The 17,646-nt window shown below is 43.0% G+C and overlaps 1 protein-coding gene across 3 annotated transcripts in view; it reads left to right on the forward strand.

Annotated features, from left to right (window-relative positions):
* The first annotated feature begins 6,400 nt into the window (after positions 1 to 6,400).
* KANSL2 (KAT8 regulatory NSL complex subunit 2) overlaps positions 6,401 to 17,646 on the forward strand; it is a 28,737-nt gene continuing 17,491 nt past the window's right edge. The window contains exons 1-6 of one of the 3 annotated variants that reach the window (XM_058433396.1): positions 6,423 to 6,453; positions 6,575 to 6,753; positions 6,999 to 7,258; positions 8,803 to 8,981; positions 9,479 to 9,593; positions 16,600 to 16,767. In XM_058433396.1, coding sequence (XP_058289379.1) covers positions 6,631 to 6,753; positions 6,999 to 7,258; positions 8,803 to 8,981; positions 9,479 to 9,593; positions 16,600 to 16,767 — 845 coding nt within the window. In that variant the 5' untranslated portion in view covers positions 6,423 to 6,453; positions 6,575 to 6,630. Of the gene's footprint in view, positions 6,454 to 6,574; positions 6,783 to 6,998; positions 7,259 to 8,802; positions 8,982 to 9,478; positions 9,594 to 16,599; positions 16,768 to 17,646 lie in introns of those variants that run through there. The other 2 variants (XM_058433397.1, XM_058433398.1) reach the window with 2 other exon arrangements.

Genomic DNA, 17,646 nt, shown 5'->3' on the forward strand with positions numbered 1-17,646 from the left:
TGCTTCCCGGGTTCAAGCGATTCTCCTGTCTCAGCCTCCTGATTTGCTGGGATTACAAGCGCCCACCACTACGCCCAGCTAATTTTTGTATTTTTAGTAGAAACGGGGTTTCACTGTGTTGGCCAGGCTGGTCTCGAACTCTTGACCTCAGGTGATCTACCCACCTCGGCCTCCCAAAATGCTGAGATTACAGGCGTGAGCCACTGCATCCAGCCTAGTCCTTAGTCTTTAACTGTAATTTTATTGATATGTTTACAATTTCGTTTCAATTTTGGCATTAGTATGTTTTTTTATTGTGCAAGATCCTGTGGGAATTGAGTCCATTGGAAAGACTCAAGATTTGTCGATCAATAAACCCAGTAGTATAAAGTATGTTGTAGTCAAAGGGAAGAAAAAAACCCCTCACTCTATATTGTTACATGAATACCTGGAAGAATAATGTACAAAAAAAAATTATAGCACCAACAGATGATGGCAGCATGTACTGCCTATCTAGCAAGCATTATCAACATGATTCATAATTGTATACGTGGTTCTTTGAAAAGCCTGACATGTTAGTACAGACATAGCATTGTATCTGGAAGAAAATATACTTTGAAGAAAGAAACATTCTTGGTAGTGCCTGGAAAAATTGATAGTGAATACTCATCCTGAGACATAATAAAACCACATTTACAAGGTAACTCTTGTAAATTACACACTGAAAATAAAGAACTTTTATGCTAAAGTACTCCATACTTATTACACAAAGTAATATAGTTTGAAAGCTTTAAAAGGAAAATAAATAATGATACTTAACGAAAAGTCACTTGAGTCGTTTCTTCTGTTTTCTAAAATAGGGTAGCTAATTTTACAAACTATATACCACTCCTGAAAAAAATATGAAATCGGAAATCTTTGCAGAAGTTGCTGACAATATGAAGATGCCAACAGTTTAGGAATTCTGGTGTGGTTTGAAGCACTCCCCTGCTTTTCATTCATTCCTTCTTTAGAAAATAATACCTACTTCCCAACACTTCGGGAGGCTGAGGTGGGAGGATTACTTGAGGCCAGGAGTTCAAGACCAAGCTGAGCAACAAAGTGAGAACCCATCTCTGCACACAGACACACAAATTAGCGAGGCACAGTAGTCCCAGCTACTAGGGAGGCTGAGGAGGGAGGATTGTTTGAGCCCAGCAATTGGAGGCTGCAGTGAGCCATGATCGCACCACTGCACTCCTGCTGGGCTATAGATCTATACCCAGTCTCTGGAAAAAAAAAAAGTTAAAAAAAAAAAAAAACTTCCTACTAAGTGCTGTGGACTGTACTAATGGGAATATGGCAGTAAACAAACATTCTGCCTTCAGAGAATTTACAAATAAGTAAAACATAGTATGTTAGGTGGTGATAAGCACTTAAAAAAAAAATTTTTTTTTCGAGACAAAGTCTCATTGTCTCCCAGGCCAGAGGGCAGTGGTGAGATAACGGCTCACTGCATCCTTGACCTCCCTAGGCTCAAGTGATCCTCCCATCTCAGCCTCCTGAGTAACTGGGACTACAGGTGTGCACCACCACGCCTGGCTAATTTTTTTAGAGATGGGGTCACCTTATGTTGCTCAGGCTGGTCTTGAACTCCTGGGCTTAAGCGATCTGCCCGCCTGGGCCTCCTTCGCTCTTGTTGGGATTATAGGTGTGAGCCACCACACCTGGCCATAATAAGCACTTTGGAGACTAAAACAGGGAATAGGGGATAGGGATGTGTGTGTGTGTGCATGTGTGTGTGTGAGCACGCGTGTGTGCGTGTAGGTAAACAGGGCTGTTGGAATTGGAAAAAAGGTGGCCAGGGAAGGCTTCATGACCAGAAGCCTCATGACCCTTAGGGAAGACCTGAAGGAGGTGACAGCAAGTCATGGGAATAACTAGGATAAGATCATTCCAGGAAACGTGAGACATCAAAGGTTTTGAGGTGAGAATATGCTGGTATCTTTGAGAAATAGCAAGGAAACCAGTGTAGCTGGTATAGGAATGAGTGGGGAGGGGGTATTGGAGAGGGGAGGGTAGCAGGATATGAGGTTAGAGAGGCAATAGCCAGTTACAACAGGACCTTGTATAAAGACAGTGAATGGAACAGATGCTATTGGAAAGTTTTGAGAAGGGAAATGACATCTAACTTAGGTTTTAAAATGTTCATTTGGGCTGCTGTGTTGAAAATAGATTATAGGAGTCAAGGACAAGGAGCGCTCACAATTCAGGTAAGAGATGAGGGTGGCTTGGACAGGTTGGAAGTACCCAAGGTAATGAGAAGTGATGTATTTTTTTTTTTTTTTTCTTTGAGATGGAGTTTTGCTCTTGTTGCCCAGGCTGGAATGGAATGGTGCGATCTCAGCTCACTGCAACCTCTGCCTCTCAGGTTCAAGCGATTCTCCTGCCTCAGCCTCCCAAGTAGCTGGGATTACAGGCGTGCACCACCACACCTGGCTACTTTTGTATTTTTAGTAGACACAGGGTTTCACCCTGTTGGCCAGGCTGATCTTGAGCTCCTGACCTCAGGTGATCCACTCGCCTCAGCCTCCCAAAGTGCTGGGATTACAGGTATGAACCACCTTGCTCGGCCGAGAAGTGATATAGCTTGAAGATGGAGCTAATAGATTTGCTATTAGGTAGAAGAGAAAGAAGTGAAGGATAACTCTCAGTGTTTGTCCTGACCAACTGGAAGGTTGAGGTTGTCATATACTGAGGTAGAGATGACTACGGGAGTAGCGGGAGGTTGGCTTTAACATTAATAGACATCCAAGTGGAGATGCCTACTGGACAGATGACTAGAGAGTCAAGTTCAAAGGAGGGGTCCAGGCTGGATATACACATTTGGGAGATAACAGCTTATGAATGGGATGAAACAGTGAGATAACTAAGGAAGTAGTAGTAGAAAATAGAAATGTTCAGTATTTAGAATTGGGGAAAAGAGAAACAAGACAGAGTGGGTGACTGATGTAGATGGGAAACTAGGAAGAGTATGGAGATCTAGAAAGAGCATGGAGTTCTTTTTTTTTTTTTTTGAGACGGAGTCTCGCTCTGTCGCCCAGGCTGGAGTGCAGTGGCGCAATCTCGGCTCACTGCAAGCTCCGCCTCCCAGGTTCACGCCATTCTCCTGCCTCAGCCTCTCTGAGTAGCTGGGACTACAGGCGCCCGCCACCACGCCCGGCTAATTTTTTTGTATTTTTTGGTAGAGACAGGGTTTCACCGTGGTCGATCTCCTGACTTCGTGATCCGCCCGCCTCGGCCTCCCAAAGTGCTGGGATTACAAGCGTGAGCCACCGCGCCCGGCGAAATAGTATGGAGTTCTAAGGAGGAGGGTTGGCCAAGTGTGTTAGACATTGCAAAGTGGTCTAATAAGATGAGGCCTGAAAACTTCATTAGAATTAGCAAGGTGAAGTTCTTTGATAACTTTTTTTTTTTTGAGACAGTCTTGCTCTGTCACCCAGGCTGGAGTGCCGTGGCACAATCTTGGCTCACTGCACCCTCTGCCTCCTGGGTTCAAGTGATTCTTCTGCTCAGCCTCCCAAGTAGCTGGGATTAAGGCATGTGCCACCACACCTGGCTAGTTTTTGTACTTTATTAGTAGAGATGGGGTTTTACCATGTTGGCCAGGCTGGTCTTGAACTCCTCGCCTCATGTGATCCACCTGCCTCGGCCTCTCAAAGTGCTGTGATTATAGGCGTGAGCCACGGCGCCCAGCCGTTTTCATCTTTTTTCTCACTTTTCTCTAGGATTAGCCCCCACGCCCAAACTCCAGTTTCCTAATCCCTATTTACAAATAGCTTTTGGTCTACTTTAACCTCTTCAATAGCTACAAAGTGTTCAGTGAATTAAAAATAGCCATCTACCTCCAGCCTGGGCGACAGAGCAAGACTCCATCTCAAAAAAAAAAAAAAAAAAAAAGCCATCTACTTTGTTAAACAGAACAAAGAATTTGTTGACATCTTGAGCTTTTAATATCTGCTCCCTCCTTTCACTTAGAAGTGGTTCCAGGCCGGGCACGGTGGCTCACGCCTGTAATCCCAGCACTTTGGGAGCCCGAGGCGGGCAGATCACGAGGTCAGGAGTTGGAGACCAGCCTGGTCAGTATGGTGAAACCCTGTCTCTATTAAAAATATAAAAAAATTAGCCGAGCACGGTGGCTCACACCTGTTGTCCCAGTTACTTGGGGGGAGGCTGAGGAAGAATAATCCCTTGAACCCGGGAGGCGGAGGTTGCAGTGAGCCGAGATTGCGCCGCTGCACTCCAGCCAGCCGGGGTGACAGAGCAAGACTCCGTCTCAAAAAAACAACAACAAAAAAGGAAGTGGTTCTAAATAGTAATGTTTTGTCTGTCTTGGACTTACAAGAAGGATTCTTTTTTCAACTACGACCTTCAGTAAATTCATTGAAAGAAAGTCTTGTTTCTTCCCCATCTATTCCTGTGTCTCTTCATATTGTTCACTACAGTAGTTTTAATGTTGCTTTTTGATATTACTACATTTGGTTGCAGATTCGGATTCCCAAATTTTCTGTGGCATGACTGCCTCTGGCTGTTTTTTAATTATAGGGTGTTTATAACAAAACATCTTTCTTTGTACTCCTGAGGGTCTGTTTGCTTATGTATATAAATCATTGTTATTAATATTATGTTTGTATTGCATCCATAATCCCAAACTATCCTAGAATGTTCACTCCAAGAGAGCAGGGTTATCTTCCTTGTTCTCTCCTGGCACTTAGGTGCTCAATAAATATTTTTTGAATGAATGAATTTCAGGCCTTCTTCTAGGGCTGCTCTGGTCTCTGGAAACAGCACAACCCCCAAGGTTTTTTTTTTTTTTTTTAAATAATTTATCGGTCCTATAGTGTTTTTCTTTCTTTCATTGTTATTTATTTATTTATTTATTTATTTATTTATTTATTTATTTATTTATTTAAGATGAGGTGTCTCCATATTGCCCAGGCTGGGATCGAACTCCTGAGCTCAGGCGATCTTCCCACCTCAGCTTTTCAAAGTGCTGGGATTACAGGGGTGAACCATGACGCCCAGCCTTAGTGTTTTTCTTGAGGGCTGTAGAATCTTTATGTTCACTTCCACTGTGACTCATGCTCACTTGCTCGTTAGGCATGGATAAAACATCTTTCTTAAACTGACAGCAGATAAGGGATGCTGGAAAGCAAAAAAGGTCTAGAAAAGTTATGGGAAGAAAGCGAGGAATCATTTCTACAAGTGGTGGAGATATCAGAAAGATGCTTTTAAACCAAAAATCCTTAAAGGATGGTATGATTGGTATTATGTCTGTCATTTTCATGATACCTGCATTATTTAGCATGGAATTTTAAAGACAAGGTACACAGTTATGAGAAGCAGCCCTAAACTAGAACAAATATTTCCTTATTCTCAGTCCAATGCTGTTTACTATATAAGAGGCAATAAGGGATAAAGAATGCGGGCTGGGTTCAAATTCGTCTTCCTTTCCCATTTACTAGCTATGGTCCCATTCTGTTCCTCAGTCCTCTTATCTGTAAAATGGACATAATATTAACCTCTACCTCTTAGGGTTGCTTTGAAAAATTCAATGAATTTATACATGTAATTCCCAGAATCAGTAAACACCCAAAAAATGTTTCTCAGTGTTCTCTACACCAAATGTTCAGTACATGTATTGAACTGTTCACAAAAGAAAGCTAAAGACTTTTTATGTGTAAACAGTGATCCTCCAGCCTCTGATTTATTTTTTTATTTTTATTTTTTTTTTTTGAGACGGAGTTTCGCTCTTGTTGCCCAGGCTGGAGGGCAATGGCGCGATCTCGGCTTACCGCAATCTCCGCCTCCCAGGTTCAAGGGATTCTCCTGTCTCAGCCTCCAGAGTAGCTGGGATTACAGGCGTGCACCACCACGCCCGGCTAATTTTGTATTTTTAGTGGAGACGGCGTTTCTCCATGTTGGTCTGGCTGGTCTCGAGCTCCCGACCTCAGGTGATCCGCCCGCCTCAGCCTCCCAAAATGTTGGGATTACAGGCGTGAGCCACCGCGCCCGGCCTGTCTGTCTGATTTTATACTAGCTGTGTACAGTGGTGAGGGAACAGCAGCCTAGGACCACAGACTGAGGGTCCAAAAGTAGCCGGAAAACGAGCCACGCTGCAAGGTGGAAAAATATCGGCAGTTGGCAACCCGCCCGGCAGCCCGCTCTCCGCCCCCTTCTCCGGCTCACTCTCCTCTGGGAGGAGTTGCTGACAGACAGTCCGTCTTAGCCACCCCAACCTCGCATTTTCTCGGCGCTCCGCCCTCCTAGACACGATAGGTAGTGGGCCTCGGCCAATGGCGACACCCTGTCGTACGAGCGATAGCCAATCAGTAGCCAGGAGTCCGGAAAGGGGCGAGGCCGATCTAGGAGCCGCGGGCGCCACCAGAGGAGCGCGAGCGGCGCAGCAGAGCGCGGCGAAGCGCAGCTCCTGAGGTAAGATGGCGGTGCTCCTTGCTCTAAGCTCTTGCAATTGGGCTGCTATTTCGCTCTTTTTGTCAGCTCAGAGCTGCTACTCCGCCTCAAAGCAGTGTCAGAGTCAGTCTCCTTCCTGCAGGCTTCCAGGAGCCAGGATCTCCGGTGACCGGAGCCGTAGGACAAAATGGCGCTCGCATGGGCTTCCGAGGCCAGGCCCAGTCGTGCGCTCTGAGGCAGGCCGGGACAAAGGCGGCGTGCGGGGAGGCGGCGTGGCCGCCGCGTGTGGTTGGTGTTGTCGCTTCCCTTCGTGCTGCAGCTGTGCGAGTCCTGAAGATACATTCAGCGTGGTGTGGTTCGGGGTGGGGCCGGGCATGGAGGGACACGCTAAAGGGAGGCAAAGCCACAAATGCCTGTGGAGACTTGGGGAGGGCGGCGGGTAGTTACGGAGCGTACCTTAGGGGAAAGACTCCTGCCTGTCCTTTGGAAACTGCCCGCGCGATCTGTGTGGAGCAGGAATTTTCGGGAAGGGTAAGGGCTTTTTGATCTTTCGTTTGACCCCGCAGGTTTTGGTTATGAACAGGATTCGGATTCACGTCTTGCCAACCAATCGGGGGAGGATCACTCCAGTGCCCAGGTCTCAGGAACCTCTGTCTTGTGCATTCACTCATCGTCCATGCTCTCAGCCTCGTCTGGAGGGGCAGGAGTTTTGCATTAAGCATATCCTTGAAGACAAGAATGCACCCTTCAAGCAGTGTAGTTATATATCGACGAAGAATGGAAAAAGATGTCCCAATGCTGCCCCAAAGCCAGAGAAGAAAGATGGGTATATATGTATAGATATATATGTAGTTTGTCTTAAAGCGAGGGGGTATGTGATATGATGCGGGCTTCAGCATAGCTGCCGCTTTTGATATCATGTCCTTGTAAATTTGGGGTTATGGTTGTATCCTTGGGAAACTGAAAAAACGGTGAAGACTGGAAAGACCCTTGAGTTGGATTACTTAGTTCACCTCTTTGGTTCTTTTTCCTTATCTGTAAAATAAAGGCATATTCTAAATTACTCTTTTTTTTTTTTTAATAAGAGAGATGGGGTCTTGCTATTTTGACCAGGCTGGTTGGTCTCAAACTCCTGGCCTCAAGGTATCTTCCTATCTCGGCCTCCCAGAGTGCTGGGATTACAGGCGTGAGCGACCGCGCCCGGCCCTAAAATTAATTTTTTTTTTTTTTTTGGAGACAGTCTCGCTTTATTCCCCAGGCTGGAGTGCAGTGGAGATCTCGGCTCACTGCAACCTCCTCCTCCCAGGTTCAAGCGATTCTCCTGCCTCCCAAGTAGCTGGGACTTAAGGCGTGCGCTGCCACGCCCTGCCAATTTTTGTACTTTTTAGTAGAGACAGGGTTTCACCATGTTGGCCAGGCTCGTTTTGAACTGCTGACCTCAGGTGATCCATCCGCCTCGGCCTCCCGGAGTGTTGGGGTTACAGGCGTGAGCCACCGCACCTGGCCCCTAAAATTCTTCTTAATGGAGGGGTATGTGGCTCTATTTGGCTGTCCATGAATTTTGTTAAATAACATGCAAAGTCGTATATGTGTGTATTCTTCTGTAAGAGGCTTCATAGTTTTCATCATGTATGCAAAGGTATCCATGCAAAAACATAACCTGACTAGATAATTTTTTACATATCTTGTAGTTTTAAAATTGTGTCCCTGGCTGGTCGCAGTGGCTCATGCCTGTAATCCCAGCACTTTGGGAGGCCACGGCAGGAGGATCACTTGAGGCCAGGAGTTGGAGACCAACCCAGGCAATACAGTGAGACCCCGTCTCTACAAAAGATTAAAAAATTCGCTGGGCATAGTGGTGTGGACATGTAGTCCCAGCTACTTGGGAGGCTGAGGTGGGAGGATCACTTGAGCCTGGGGGTTCCAGACCAGACTTGGCAACATAGACTTCGTTTCTACAAAAAAAACAAAAAAAAAATTTGCCGGGCACAGTGGTGCATGCCTATAGTTCTAGCTACTTTGAGGCTGAGGCAGGAGGATCACTTGAACCAAGCAGTTTAAGGCTACAGTGAGCTATGATTGCACCACTGCACTTTAGCCTGGGCAACAGAGCAAGACCCAATCCCTTGCCTCAGTCTCCCAAAGTGCTGGGATTACAGGGGTGAACCACTTCATCCCACCTGTTATTTTCCTTTAATAAAGTCAAATGAGTTGACCTTGGGCCAGTTAAATTCCCCTGACTTGCATTTTTAGAAATGAATGTAATAGTCATTTTAATTCCCTAAAAATGATTTAAAGATTAGGGACTATGAACATTATTGAACACTTTCGAGAAGGAACTTATAAAATAGTAATGTTTTGTCTCTTTAGGGTGTCCTTCTGTGCTGAACATGTCCGTAGGAATGCCCTGGCACTTCATGCTCAAATGAAGAAGACCAACCCAGGGCCTATGGGTGAAACACTCCTGTGCCAGTTGAGCTCATATGCTAAGACAGAGCTGGGGTCTCAGACTCCAGAAAGTAGTCGCAGTGAAGCCAGCCGAATATTAGGTAAGGACCTTCTCTCCTGGAATGAAAAGGGAGGAAGAAAGTTAAGGGGGAACTATTTTGGGTTAGCACAATGCCTTGAACTATTTGGCAATATTGTTAATTCATCAGCAATTTGGTGAGAATTCTGGAATTGCTTTGTTGTTTACCAATTCTTTTGAATTTGAAGTAGTGTTTGCCTAGGTTTACTTTCCTGAGTTGGTGACCATTTCTTTCATTGCTTTTTTAATGCTCAGCAGCTTTGTTAGGTAATTTCAGGAAACAGTAATTTTAAGTTGATTTTTCTGTTTGAGAGGGCATGGTTTACTCATTTATGTTGTAAGTAATCTTACTTGGGTTGTATTTTCTTAAAGCATTTTTATTTGCCAGTACGTTTGTACTAAGTGTTTGTTTGTTTGTTTTTAAAATTTCAAGGTTTGGGTTGATAAGTAATCTAGTTTTGTGTGGTGGAGTTACAGAGGTGGGAAGTCTTAATGGCTGCTCTCCCTTCCTTGCCTCAGATGAAGACAGCTGGAGTGATGGGGAGCAGGAACCCATTACTGTGGATCAGACATGGAGAGGTGACCCTGACAGTGAAGCTGATAGCATAGACAGTGATCAAGAAGATCCCCTGAAGTAAGTTGTAACTCCACATAAGGCATTTGAAATGTAGTTAGTAGGTGGAATGTAGTGCTGCATGCTGTGTTAATAAATTAGTAACCTAGGAGGGTGGAAGACAGCTACTTGTCAGCAGTAAGAGGTTCTGTGTATAAAAGTGGCATGGTTCGTTGTCATCTTGCTTCAAGGCAGGGTGATTCTTTTTTAGAAGCCTTGTAATTTAAAAAAAAGTTTGAACACCAAATTCTATGTATGAGAAAGTATAGGGGAGAAAACAGAAAATTTAGACATGGGAATGTGGGAGGTGGATTGAGAAATGGTCAGACCAGTTTAGAGAAGAGAAAATGGTTGTGAATGGGTGCTTGGCCTAAACCTCAAGAATAATGTGATTGTAGTTGAATACTTCTGCAAAATGTCGTGTTTATGGGATTTATAAATTTTTAAAAGTTGTATATTGTTTTAAATTGACAATTGTACATATTTATGGGGCACAGTGTGATGTTTGGATACTTGTAAACCTTGTGTCATGATCAAATCAAGGTAATTAGCATATTCATCAGTTCAAGCATTTAGTGTTTTTTTGTGTGTGGATTTTTTTTAAAAAGAAGAATAAAAAGATAGTCAAGAGTTTTGGTTTCATGTCTAAGAAAGAGAAACCGATTTAGAAACCCAAAAGTGATTGTATCTTAATCAGGTTTATATCTTAGTAAGCTTCTGCTCTTCACTTAACCCATCATCACCATAGGAGTTGTAGAAGCATAAAAACATTACCACTCTGGAGTCTCATATTTGTGTCTCAAGGTCTGGGTTTAGTTTTTAAAAATGTTTGCCTGCTGACTTCTGTGTGTTAACACTTTGTACTGTCAGTTTATGTAGAGGGACTGTAAATAGTGGGAGGGGTAATTTCTAGATTGTCTATTGGGCTTTTGTTCTTGCAATAGCATTTTCTTCATTACTCTGGATTCTTTGGTTTATAAGAAGTCATTTAGGGTTACATTTTCTCCTGACCCTGCTTAGCTTCTGAGATCAGAGGAGGTTGGGCATGTTCCGGATGGTATGGCCATATGTTAGGGTTACGTTTTCTGAGTAGAATAATTTCATCCATTTCTATTGAGTAATCTCACTGTGGTCAACTATTCAGGAAGTACTAGTTTAGAAAGCCCATCTAAGTAGTTTGAAAGGGAATATCTGTTCTCTCGCAGGATTCTCTCACAAATAGTAACTTAAACCAACATATTCATTCCTTTTTCTTTTTTTGTGAGATGGAGTCTTGCACTGTCACCCAGGCTGGAGTGCAGTGGCACGATCTCAGTTCACTGCAACCTCCGCCTCTCAGGTTCAAGCGATTCTCCGGCCTCAGCCTCCCAAGTAGCTGGGATTATAGTCACCCACCACCACACCCAGCTAATTTTTTGTATTTTTAGTAGAGAGGGGGTTTCACCTTGTTGGCCAGGCTGGTCTCGAATTCCTGACCTCGTGATTCACCTGACTCGGCCTCCCAAGGTGCTGGTATTACAGGCATGAGTTATCAGGCCCAGCTTCATTCCTTTTTTTTCCATTGTGGTTCTAGATGGCCAAACTTGCTGCTTTGAAGAGATGTATGCTCTCTAGGGTTACAAAGGGAGTGTCGTTTGGTGTGGTAAACACTCAGCTTAAGGTCAAGAAGCTTGATTTTGTTAGTAATAATCTAGAGTGGATCAGTCTCTAGGAGGCACACGCATGCTGATTTAACTTACAAGAGACTGCTGTATAAACCAAAATACCAGGTCATTTTATGAGAAATATAAAAGTGGAAAGGACTAGGCAGTTGATGTCACTCTCTCCTAGAAGAAACATGTTCAGAAGAGAAAATAAAGCCTCAAATATGGTCAGCTATTAGGCAACTAAGTATAAGGCTTTCGTTAATTTTCCTCAGTGAGATTATTTTTTAAAAAAATTTAGGCCCACTAAATTTATGCATTTTTAGGCATGTAAATAGAGTTGTTCAGTGTCTCCCTATGATTACATATTACTCTCCTTATATTTAATAGTATAGTAATTTAGTAGTATGTCCACTGAGTGAAATTCTTTTCATTAAGAATTTTTATCTTAGGGCACCAGTGTGTTTGTCATCAATAGGATCACTTTTTGAATCATCTAGTAGTTTAACCACATTTATCTTCAATTGCTTGTTACGCAAAGGGCACCTTTTTATATTGTTTATGATGTTGCTAGAGACTTTATCCTAACTAGAATATTGTTGGCATAGATTTTTTAAACTTCCTGTTAGTATATATATGATTTCTCTCAAAGTAACTGTTTACTTAATTGTTTTGTTAAAAGTAAGGCTTGTTTGTGGCCAGGCACAGTGACTTACGCATGTAATCCTAGCACTTTTTTTTTTTGACACGGAGTTTCATTCTTGTTGCCCAGGCTAGAGTGCAATGGTGCGATCTCAGCTCACTGCAACCTCCGCCTCCCGGGTTCAAATGATTTTACTGCCTCAGCCTCCCAAGTAGCTGGGATTACAGGTGCCCGCCACGACGCCCAGCTGATTTTTGTATTTTTAGTAGAGACGGGGTTTCTCCATGTTGGCAGGCTGGTCTCGAACTCCTGACCTGAAGTGATCCGCCCACCTTGGCCTCCCAAAGTGCTGGGATTACAGGGATGAACCACCGTGCCCAGTGATCCTAGCACTTTGGGAGGTCGAGGTGAGAGGATTGCTTGAGCCCAGGAGTTCGAGACCAGCCTGGGCAACATAGGGAGACACTGTCTCTACGAAAGATTTAAAAATTAGCCAGACGTGGTGGTGCACGTGGTCTGTAGTCTTAGCTACTCAAGAGGCTCAGGTGGGAGGATCGCTTGAGCCTGGGAGGTTGAGGCTCTGTGATGGTGCTACTGCATTCCAGCCTGGGCAATAGAGGGAGACCCTATCTCATACACACAGAAAAAATAAATAAAAGCTTGTCTACAACGTCTAATACTTAAGGAATTTTATCCTAAAGGTAATTGTTAAATCTTCATTTCCCTTTTTAAATAATAATTGTATCATATGACCTCTATAAACATCCAAAACTTGTTTGGCTGAAGGTTATTTCACATTATTGAATCTTCATCATTGTTTTCCAAATAAAGAAATTTGGAGAATGCCCTTTATAAGAGAGACTATTTAGTAGAATATAAGGTGAGACCCTCTTTTTTGAAGATGAATTCTAATAATAAAACCTTGACTTTAATTTGTGCATACCAGAGCAAGGGCAATTAGTACATAATTTTAATGTCCAGCTCTGAAAGTCTGGCACATTCATCTTTAAGTAAATGAGCCATCTGTTACATGAACCAGCAGGCATTCATTTAGTAGGTTGCTTACTGCCCCCACCAAATGATTTCTAATAACTTCTAATAGTAATGGCTTCAGATTAGCACATTTCAGTCCCAGACCATTGGTTAAATTCTCTTCTGACAGGGTGCTGTGAAATTAATTTTTTAAAACAATTTTTATTTTTCTCATTTTCAGTATTCAAAAAGTAAATTTCATTTTAACAAACTCTATATTAGGTCAAGGCCTCAGTATTTTAGGTTACAGACAGGTTAATGTAGGCATAACCCGTTTTCCTGAAGATGTAACTTAGTCACCTTGTGAAACCGTTATGTATTTATTTTTGAGACGGACTCTCGCTCTCTTGCCAGGCTGGAGCGTGGTGGCACAATCTCAGCTCACTGCAACCTTTGCCTCCTGGGTTCAAGCAATTCTTCTGCCTCAGCCTCCCTAGTAGCTAAGACTACAGGCGCACGCCGCTGTGCCCGGCTAATTTTTTTTTTTTTTTTGTATTTTAGTAGAGACGGGGTTTCACCATGTTGCCCAGGCTGGTCTCAAACTCCTGAGCTCAGGCAGTATGCCCACCTCGGTCTCCCAAAGTGCTAGAATTACAGGCTCGAGCCACCGCGCCCAGCCAAACGTTATGTATTTTTAAAGCCTTTTCACATTTTCTGATAGTCTGTTAGCTTTTGTCATTTCTGTAATTTGCTGGTTTTATTTTATGTATTTTTTTAATTTATTTTTTATTATTTAATTTTATTTTATTTTTTATTTATTTTTATTTATTTAATTTGTTTATTTTATTTATTTAATTTTTTATTTTTGGAGACAGAGTCTTGTTTTGTCACCCAGGCTGGAGTGCAGTGGTGCGATCTCGGCTCACTGTAATCTCTGCCTGCCAGGTTCAAGTGATTCTCCTGCCTCAGCCTCCCGAATAGCTGGGATTATAGGTGCTTGCCACCATACCTGGCTAATTTTTGTATTTTTAGTAGAGAGGGGGTTTTGCCATGTTGGCCAGGCTGGTCTCGAGCTCCTGACCTCAAGTGATCTACCCACCTTGGCCTTGTGCACCACGCCCGGCCCTTTGCTGGTTTTATTAACCATGTTTTGATTTTTCTTAATTTCTTTTCACTTTTACTTCAGAATATAGTGAAGTACCTCTTACACACCAGTAATATTGGCTTTTGTTTATATTTATGAAGAAATTTTGGCAGAAATTACTTGCTGCCAGTCCTAAAGTTAATTTTATATATTCTGTGTATTTCAGTGCCTTAACAGCTAGTTTTTAAAAATAAAGCATAGGCTGGCCACAGTGGCTCATGCCTGTAATCCTAGCACTTTGGGAGGCCAAGTCAGGTGGATTGCCTGAACCCAGGAGTTTGAGACCAGCCTGGGCAACATGGTGAAACCCCATCTCTACTAAAAGTACAAAAAATAAAAAAAAGTAGCCAGGTGTGGTGGCACACGCTTGCAATCCCAACTACTGTGGAGGCTGAGGCACGAGAATTGCTTGAACCCGGGAGGCGGAGGTTGCAGTGAGCCAACATTGTGCCACTTCAGTGCAGCCTGGGAAACAGAGCAAGACTCTGTCTTAAAAACAAAAAAGTAATAAAATAAAGCATAATTTTTTGACTTAAAATTAGTGTAATTTATGTGTTTTGCCTTTTCAATAAAATTTTTACTCAGTATGAAACTTAAGGTATATAGCTTGTTCTTTGTATTTATGTAATGATCAGATGGTGAATGAAACAAAATTTTTAAAATTCAAAGTTATTCTCTTATTTATTTTTTTGAGACATGGTCTTGCTCTGTCACCCAGGTTGGAGTGCAGTGGCGCCATCTCAGCTCCCTGCAGCCTCCCCACTCCCAGGCTCAAGTGATCCTTTCACCTCAGCCTCCTGAGTATCTGGGACTACAGGTATACACCACCGTGCCCAGCTAACTTTTGGATATTTTGTATTGACAGGGTTTTACCATGTTACAGCCCAGGCTAGTCTTGAACTCCCAGGCTCAAGCAATCTGCCTGCCTCGGCCTCCCAAAATGCTGGGATTACAGGTGTGAGCTATCACATCTGGCCTCATCTCTTAATTTTGATTGTGTAAATCAGAGCCAGAGAACAGTCTTCCACATTTTAATCCCTAGCATAACTTTTAGAAGTTCTTTTTTTTTTTCTTTTTTGAGATGGAGTCTCGCTCTGTCACCCAGGCTGGAATGCAGTGGCACGATCTCGGCTCACTGCAACCTCTGCCTCCCAGGTTCAAGCAATTCTCCTGCCCCAGCCTCCCGAGTAGCTGGGATTACAGGTGCCCACCACCATACCCGGTTGATTTTTGTGTTTTCAGTAGAGACGGGGTTTCGCCATGTTGGCCAGGCTGGTCTCGAACACCTGACCTCAGGTGATCCGCCTGCCTTGGCCTCCCAAAGTGCTAGGATTACAGGCGTGAGCCACCATGCCTGGCCAGAAATTCTTTAGTTTATAATTGGCAGCAAAGCTTAATCAAGTTGATATGGATCCGTGCCAGATCTTTGGCAATTAAGGGTTAACCTAGGGTACTGAATTTTGAGAATATTGTCAAGAAAATTAGCTGAGGACAGGGTATAGCCCATTTTGACTGGTTATTTGAGGGTCCATATGAGCTCCAATATAGGCCTATATTTTTTAAACAATTACAAATTTTGGCCGGGCGTAGTGGCTGACGCCTGTAATCCCAGCACTTTGGGAGGCCGAGGCTGGAAGATCGATCTGAGGTCAGGAGATAAGACCAGCCTGACCAACATGGAGAAACCCCATCTCTACTAAAAATATAAAAATTAGCTGGGCATGGTGGTAGGTGCTTGTAATGCCAGCTACTTGGGAGGCTGAGACAGGAGAATCACTTGAACCTGGGAAGCGGAGGTTGCAGTGAGCCAAGGTTGTGCCACTGCACTCCAGCCTGGGTGACAGAGCAAGACTCTGTCTCAAAAAAAAAAAAAAAGAAATTATTTGATATTGGTATCTTTAGTGCTTTAATTAAAATATATTGCCAGGTGCAGTAGCTTATGCGTTTAATTCCAGCACTTTGTGAGGCTGAGGCGGGAGGATCGCTTAAACCCAGGGGTTCAAGCCTGGACAACATGGTGAATGAAATACCATCTCTACAAAAAATACAAAAATTAACCAAGTGGGGTGGTACACACCTGTAGTCCCAGCTACTTGGGAGGCTGACATGGGAGGATCACTTGAGCCCAGGAAGCAAAGGTTGTAGTGAGCTGTGATCGATTGCACCAGTGCACTCCATCCTGGGTGACAAGAGTGAAACCTTATCTAAAAAAAAAAAAAAAATATATATATATATGTATATGTGAGAGATACATGTTAATGAATTGAACACTTTAAAGCTGCCCTGACTGGTAAGTGATGATTTCATATCAAAACATTAAGAATGTGGATTAATAAAAGTTTAAAGTGTTCCACATGTTCACTTTCTTTTCAACATAATGCAAATAGCTGGGAAAAATAAGACATTTCTCCTTCCCCCATTTTGGGAAACCACAGATTAGTATTCTTTCTTGGAGATTTTCTCCTTTGTTTTATTTAATAACAACTTGAATGGTACAATGTTTTGCGAAAACATTACTATTAAGGTGATTATTTCACCACTTGTTAAATAACAAACTTAGTCTGACATCTCTGCTCTTTTAAACTTGGGTTTTCTTATGCTTTGCTGAATTCTGTTTTATTCCAGACATGCTGGTGTCTACACGGCAGAAGAAGTGGCCCTGATTATGCGTGAAAAGCTAATTCGTTTGCAGTCTTTGTATATTGATCAGTTTAAACGACTTCAGCATCTGCTCAAGGAGAAGAAGCGCCGGTACTTACATAATCGCAAGGTGGAACATGAAGCTCTAGGCAAGTTTTATGCCAGTTCCAACAAGCTGTTGTGGGTTTAACGTGTGAATTTGGTAGTACAGTCATGTGTCACTTAATGATGGGGATACATACGTTGTTAGGTGATTTTTGTCATTCAAACTTCATAGAGTGACTCACGCTAACGTAGGTCGTATAGCCTACAATGTACCTAGGCTGCAAACCTGTACAAGCATGTTACTGTACTGAATACTGTGGGCAGTTGTAACAGTGGTATTTGTGTACCTAAATACATCTAAACATAGAAAAGGTACAGTTAAATTATGGCATAAAAGATTTTAAAAATGGGCACTTAGCATGAATGGAGCTTGTAGGACTGGAAGTTATTTTGGGTGAGTGAGTGAGTGGTGAGTCAACGGGAAGGTCTAGCACATTATTATTTACTACTGTAGACGTTATAAGTACTGTACACTTAAGCTGTACTAAATTTATAAAAAAAAGTTTCTTCAATAATAAATTAACCCTTACTGTAACTTTTTTACTTTATAAACTTTTTTTTTTTTTTTTAATTGAGACAGACACGGAGTCTCGCTCTGTTGCCCAGGCTGGAGTGCAGTGGCATGATCTCAGCTCACTGCAATCTCTGCCTCCTGGGTTCAAGCAGTTCTCCCACCTCAGCCTCCCAAGTAGCTGGGATTACAGGCACATTCCACCATGCCCGGCTAATTTTTTTATTTTTAGTAGAGAGGGGGTTTTGCCATGTGGGCCAGGCTGCTCTCGGAACTCCTGACCTCAAGTGATCCCCCCCTACCTTGGCCTCCCAAAGTGCTGGGATTTCAGGCATGAAACACCACGCCTAGCCTATAAGCTTTTTTTTAAAGAGACAGAATCTTGCTGTGTCACTCAGGCTGGAGTGCAGTAGCAT

Source organism: Hylobates moloch, unplaced genomic scaffold (genome assembly GCF_009828535.3).
Source record: "Hylobates moloch isolate HMO894 unplaced genomic scaffold, HMol_V3 SCAFFOLD_22, whole genome shotgun sequence".
NCBI classification, from domain to species: domain Eukaryota; kingdom Metazoa; phylum Chordata; class Mammalia; order Primates; family Hylobatidae; genus Hylobates; species Hylobates moloch.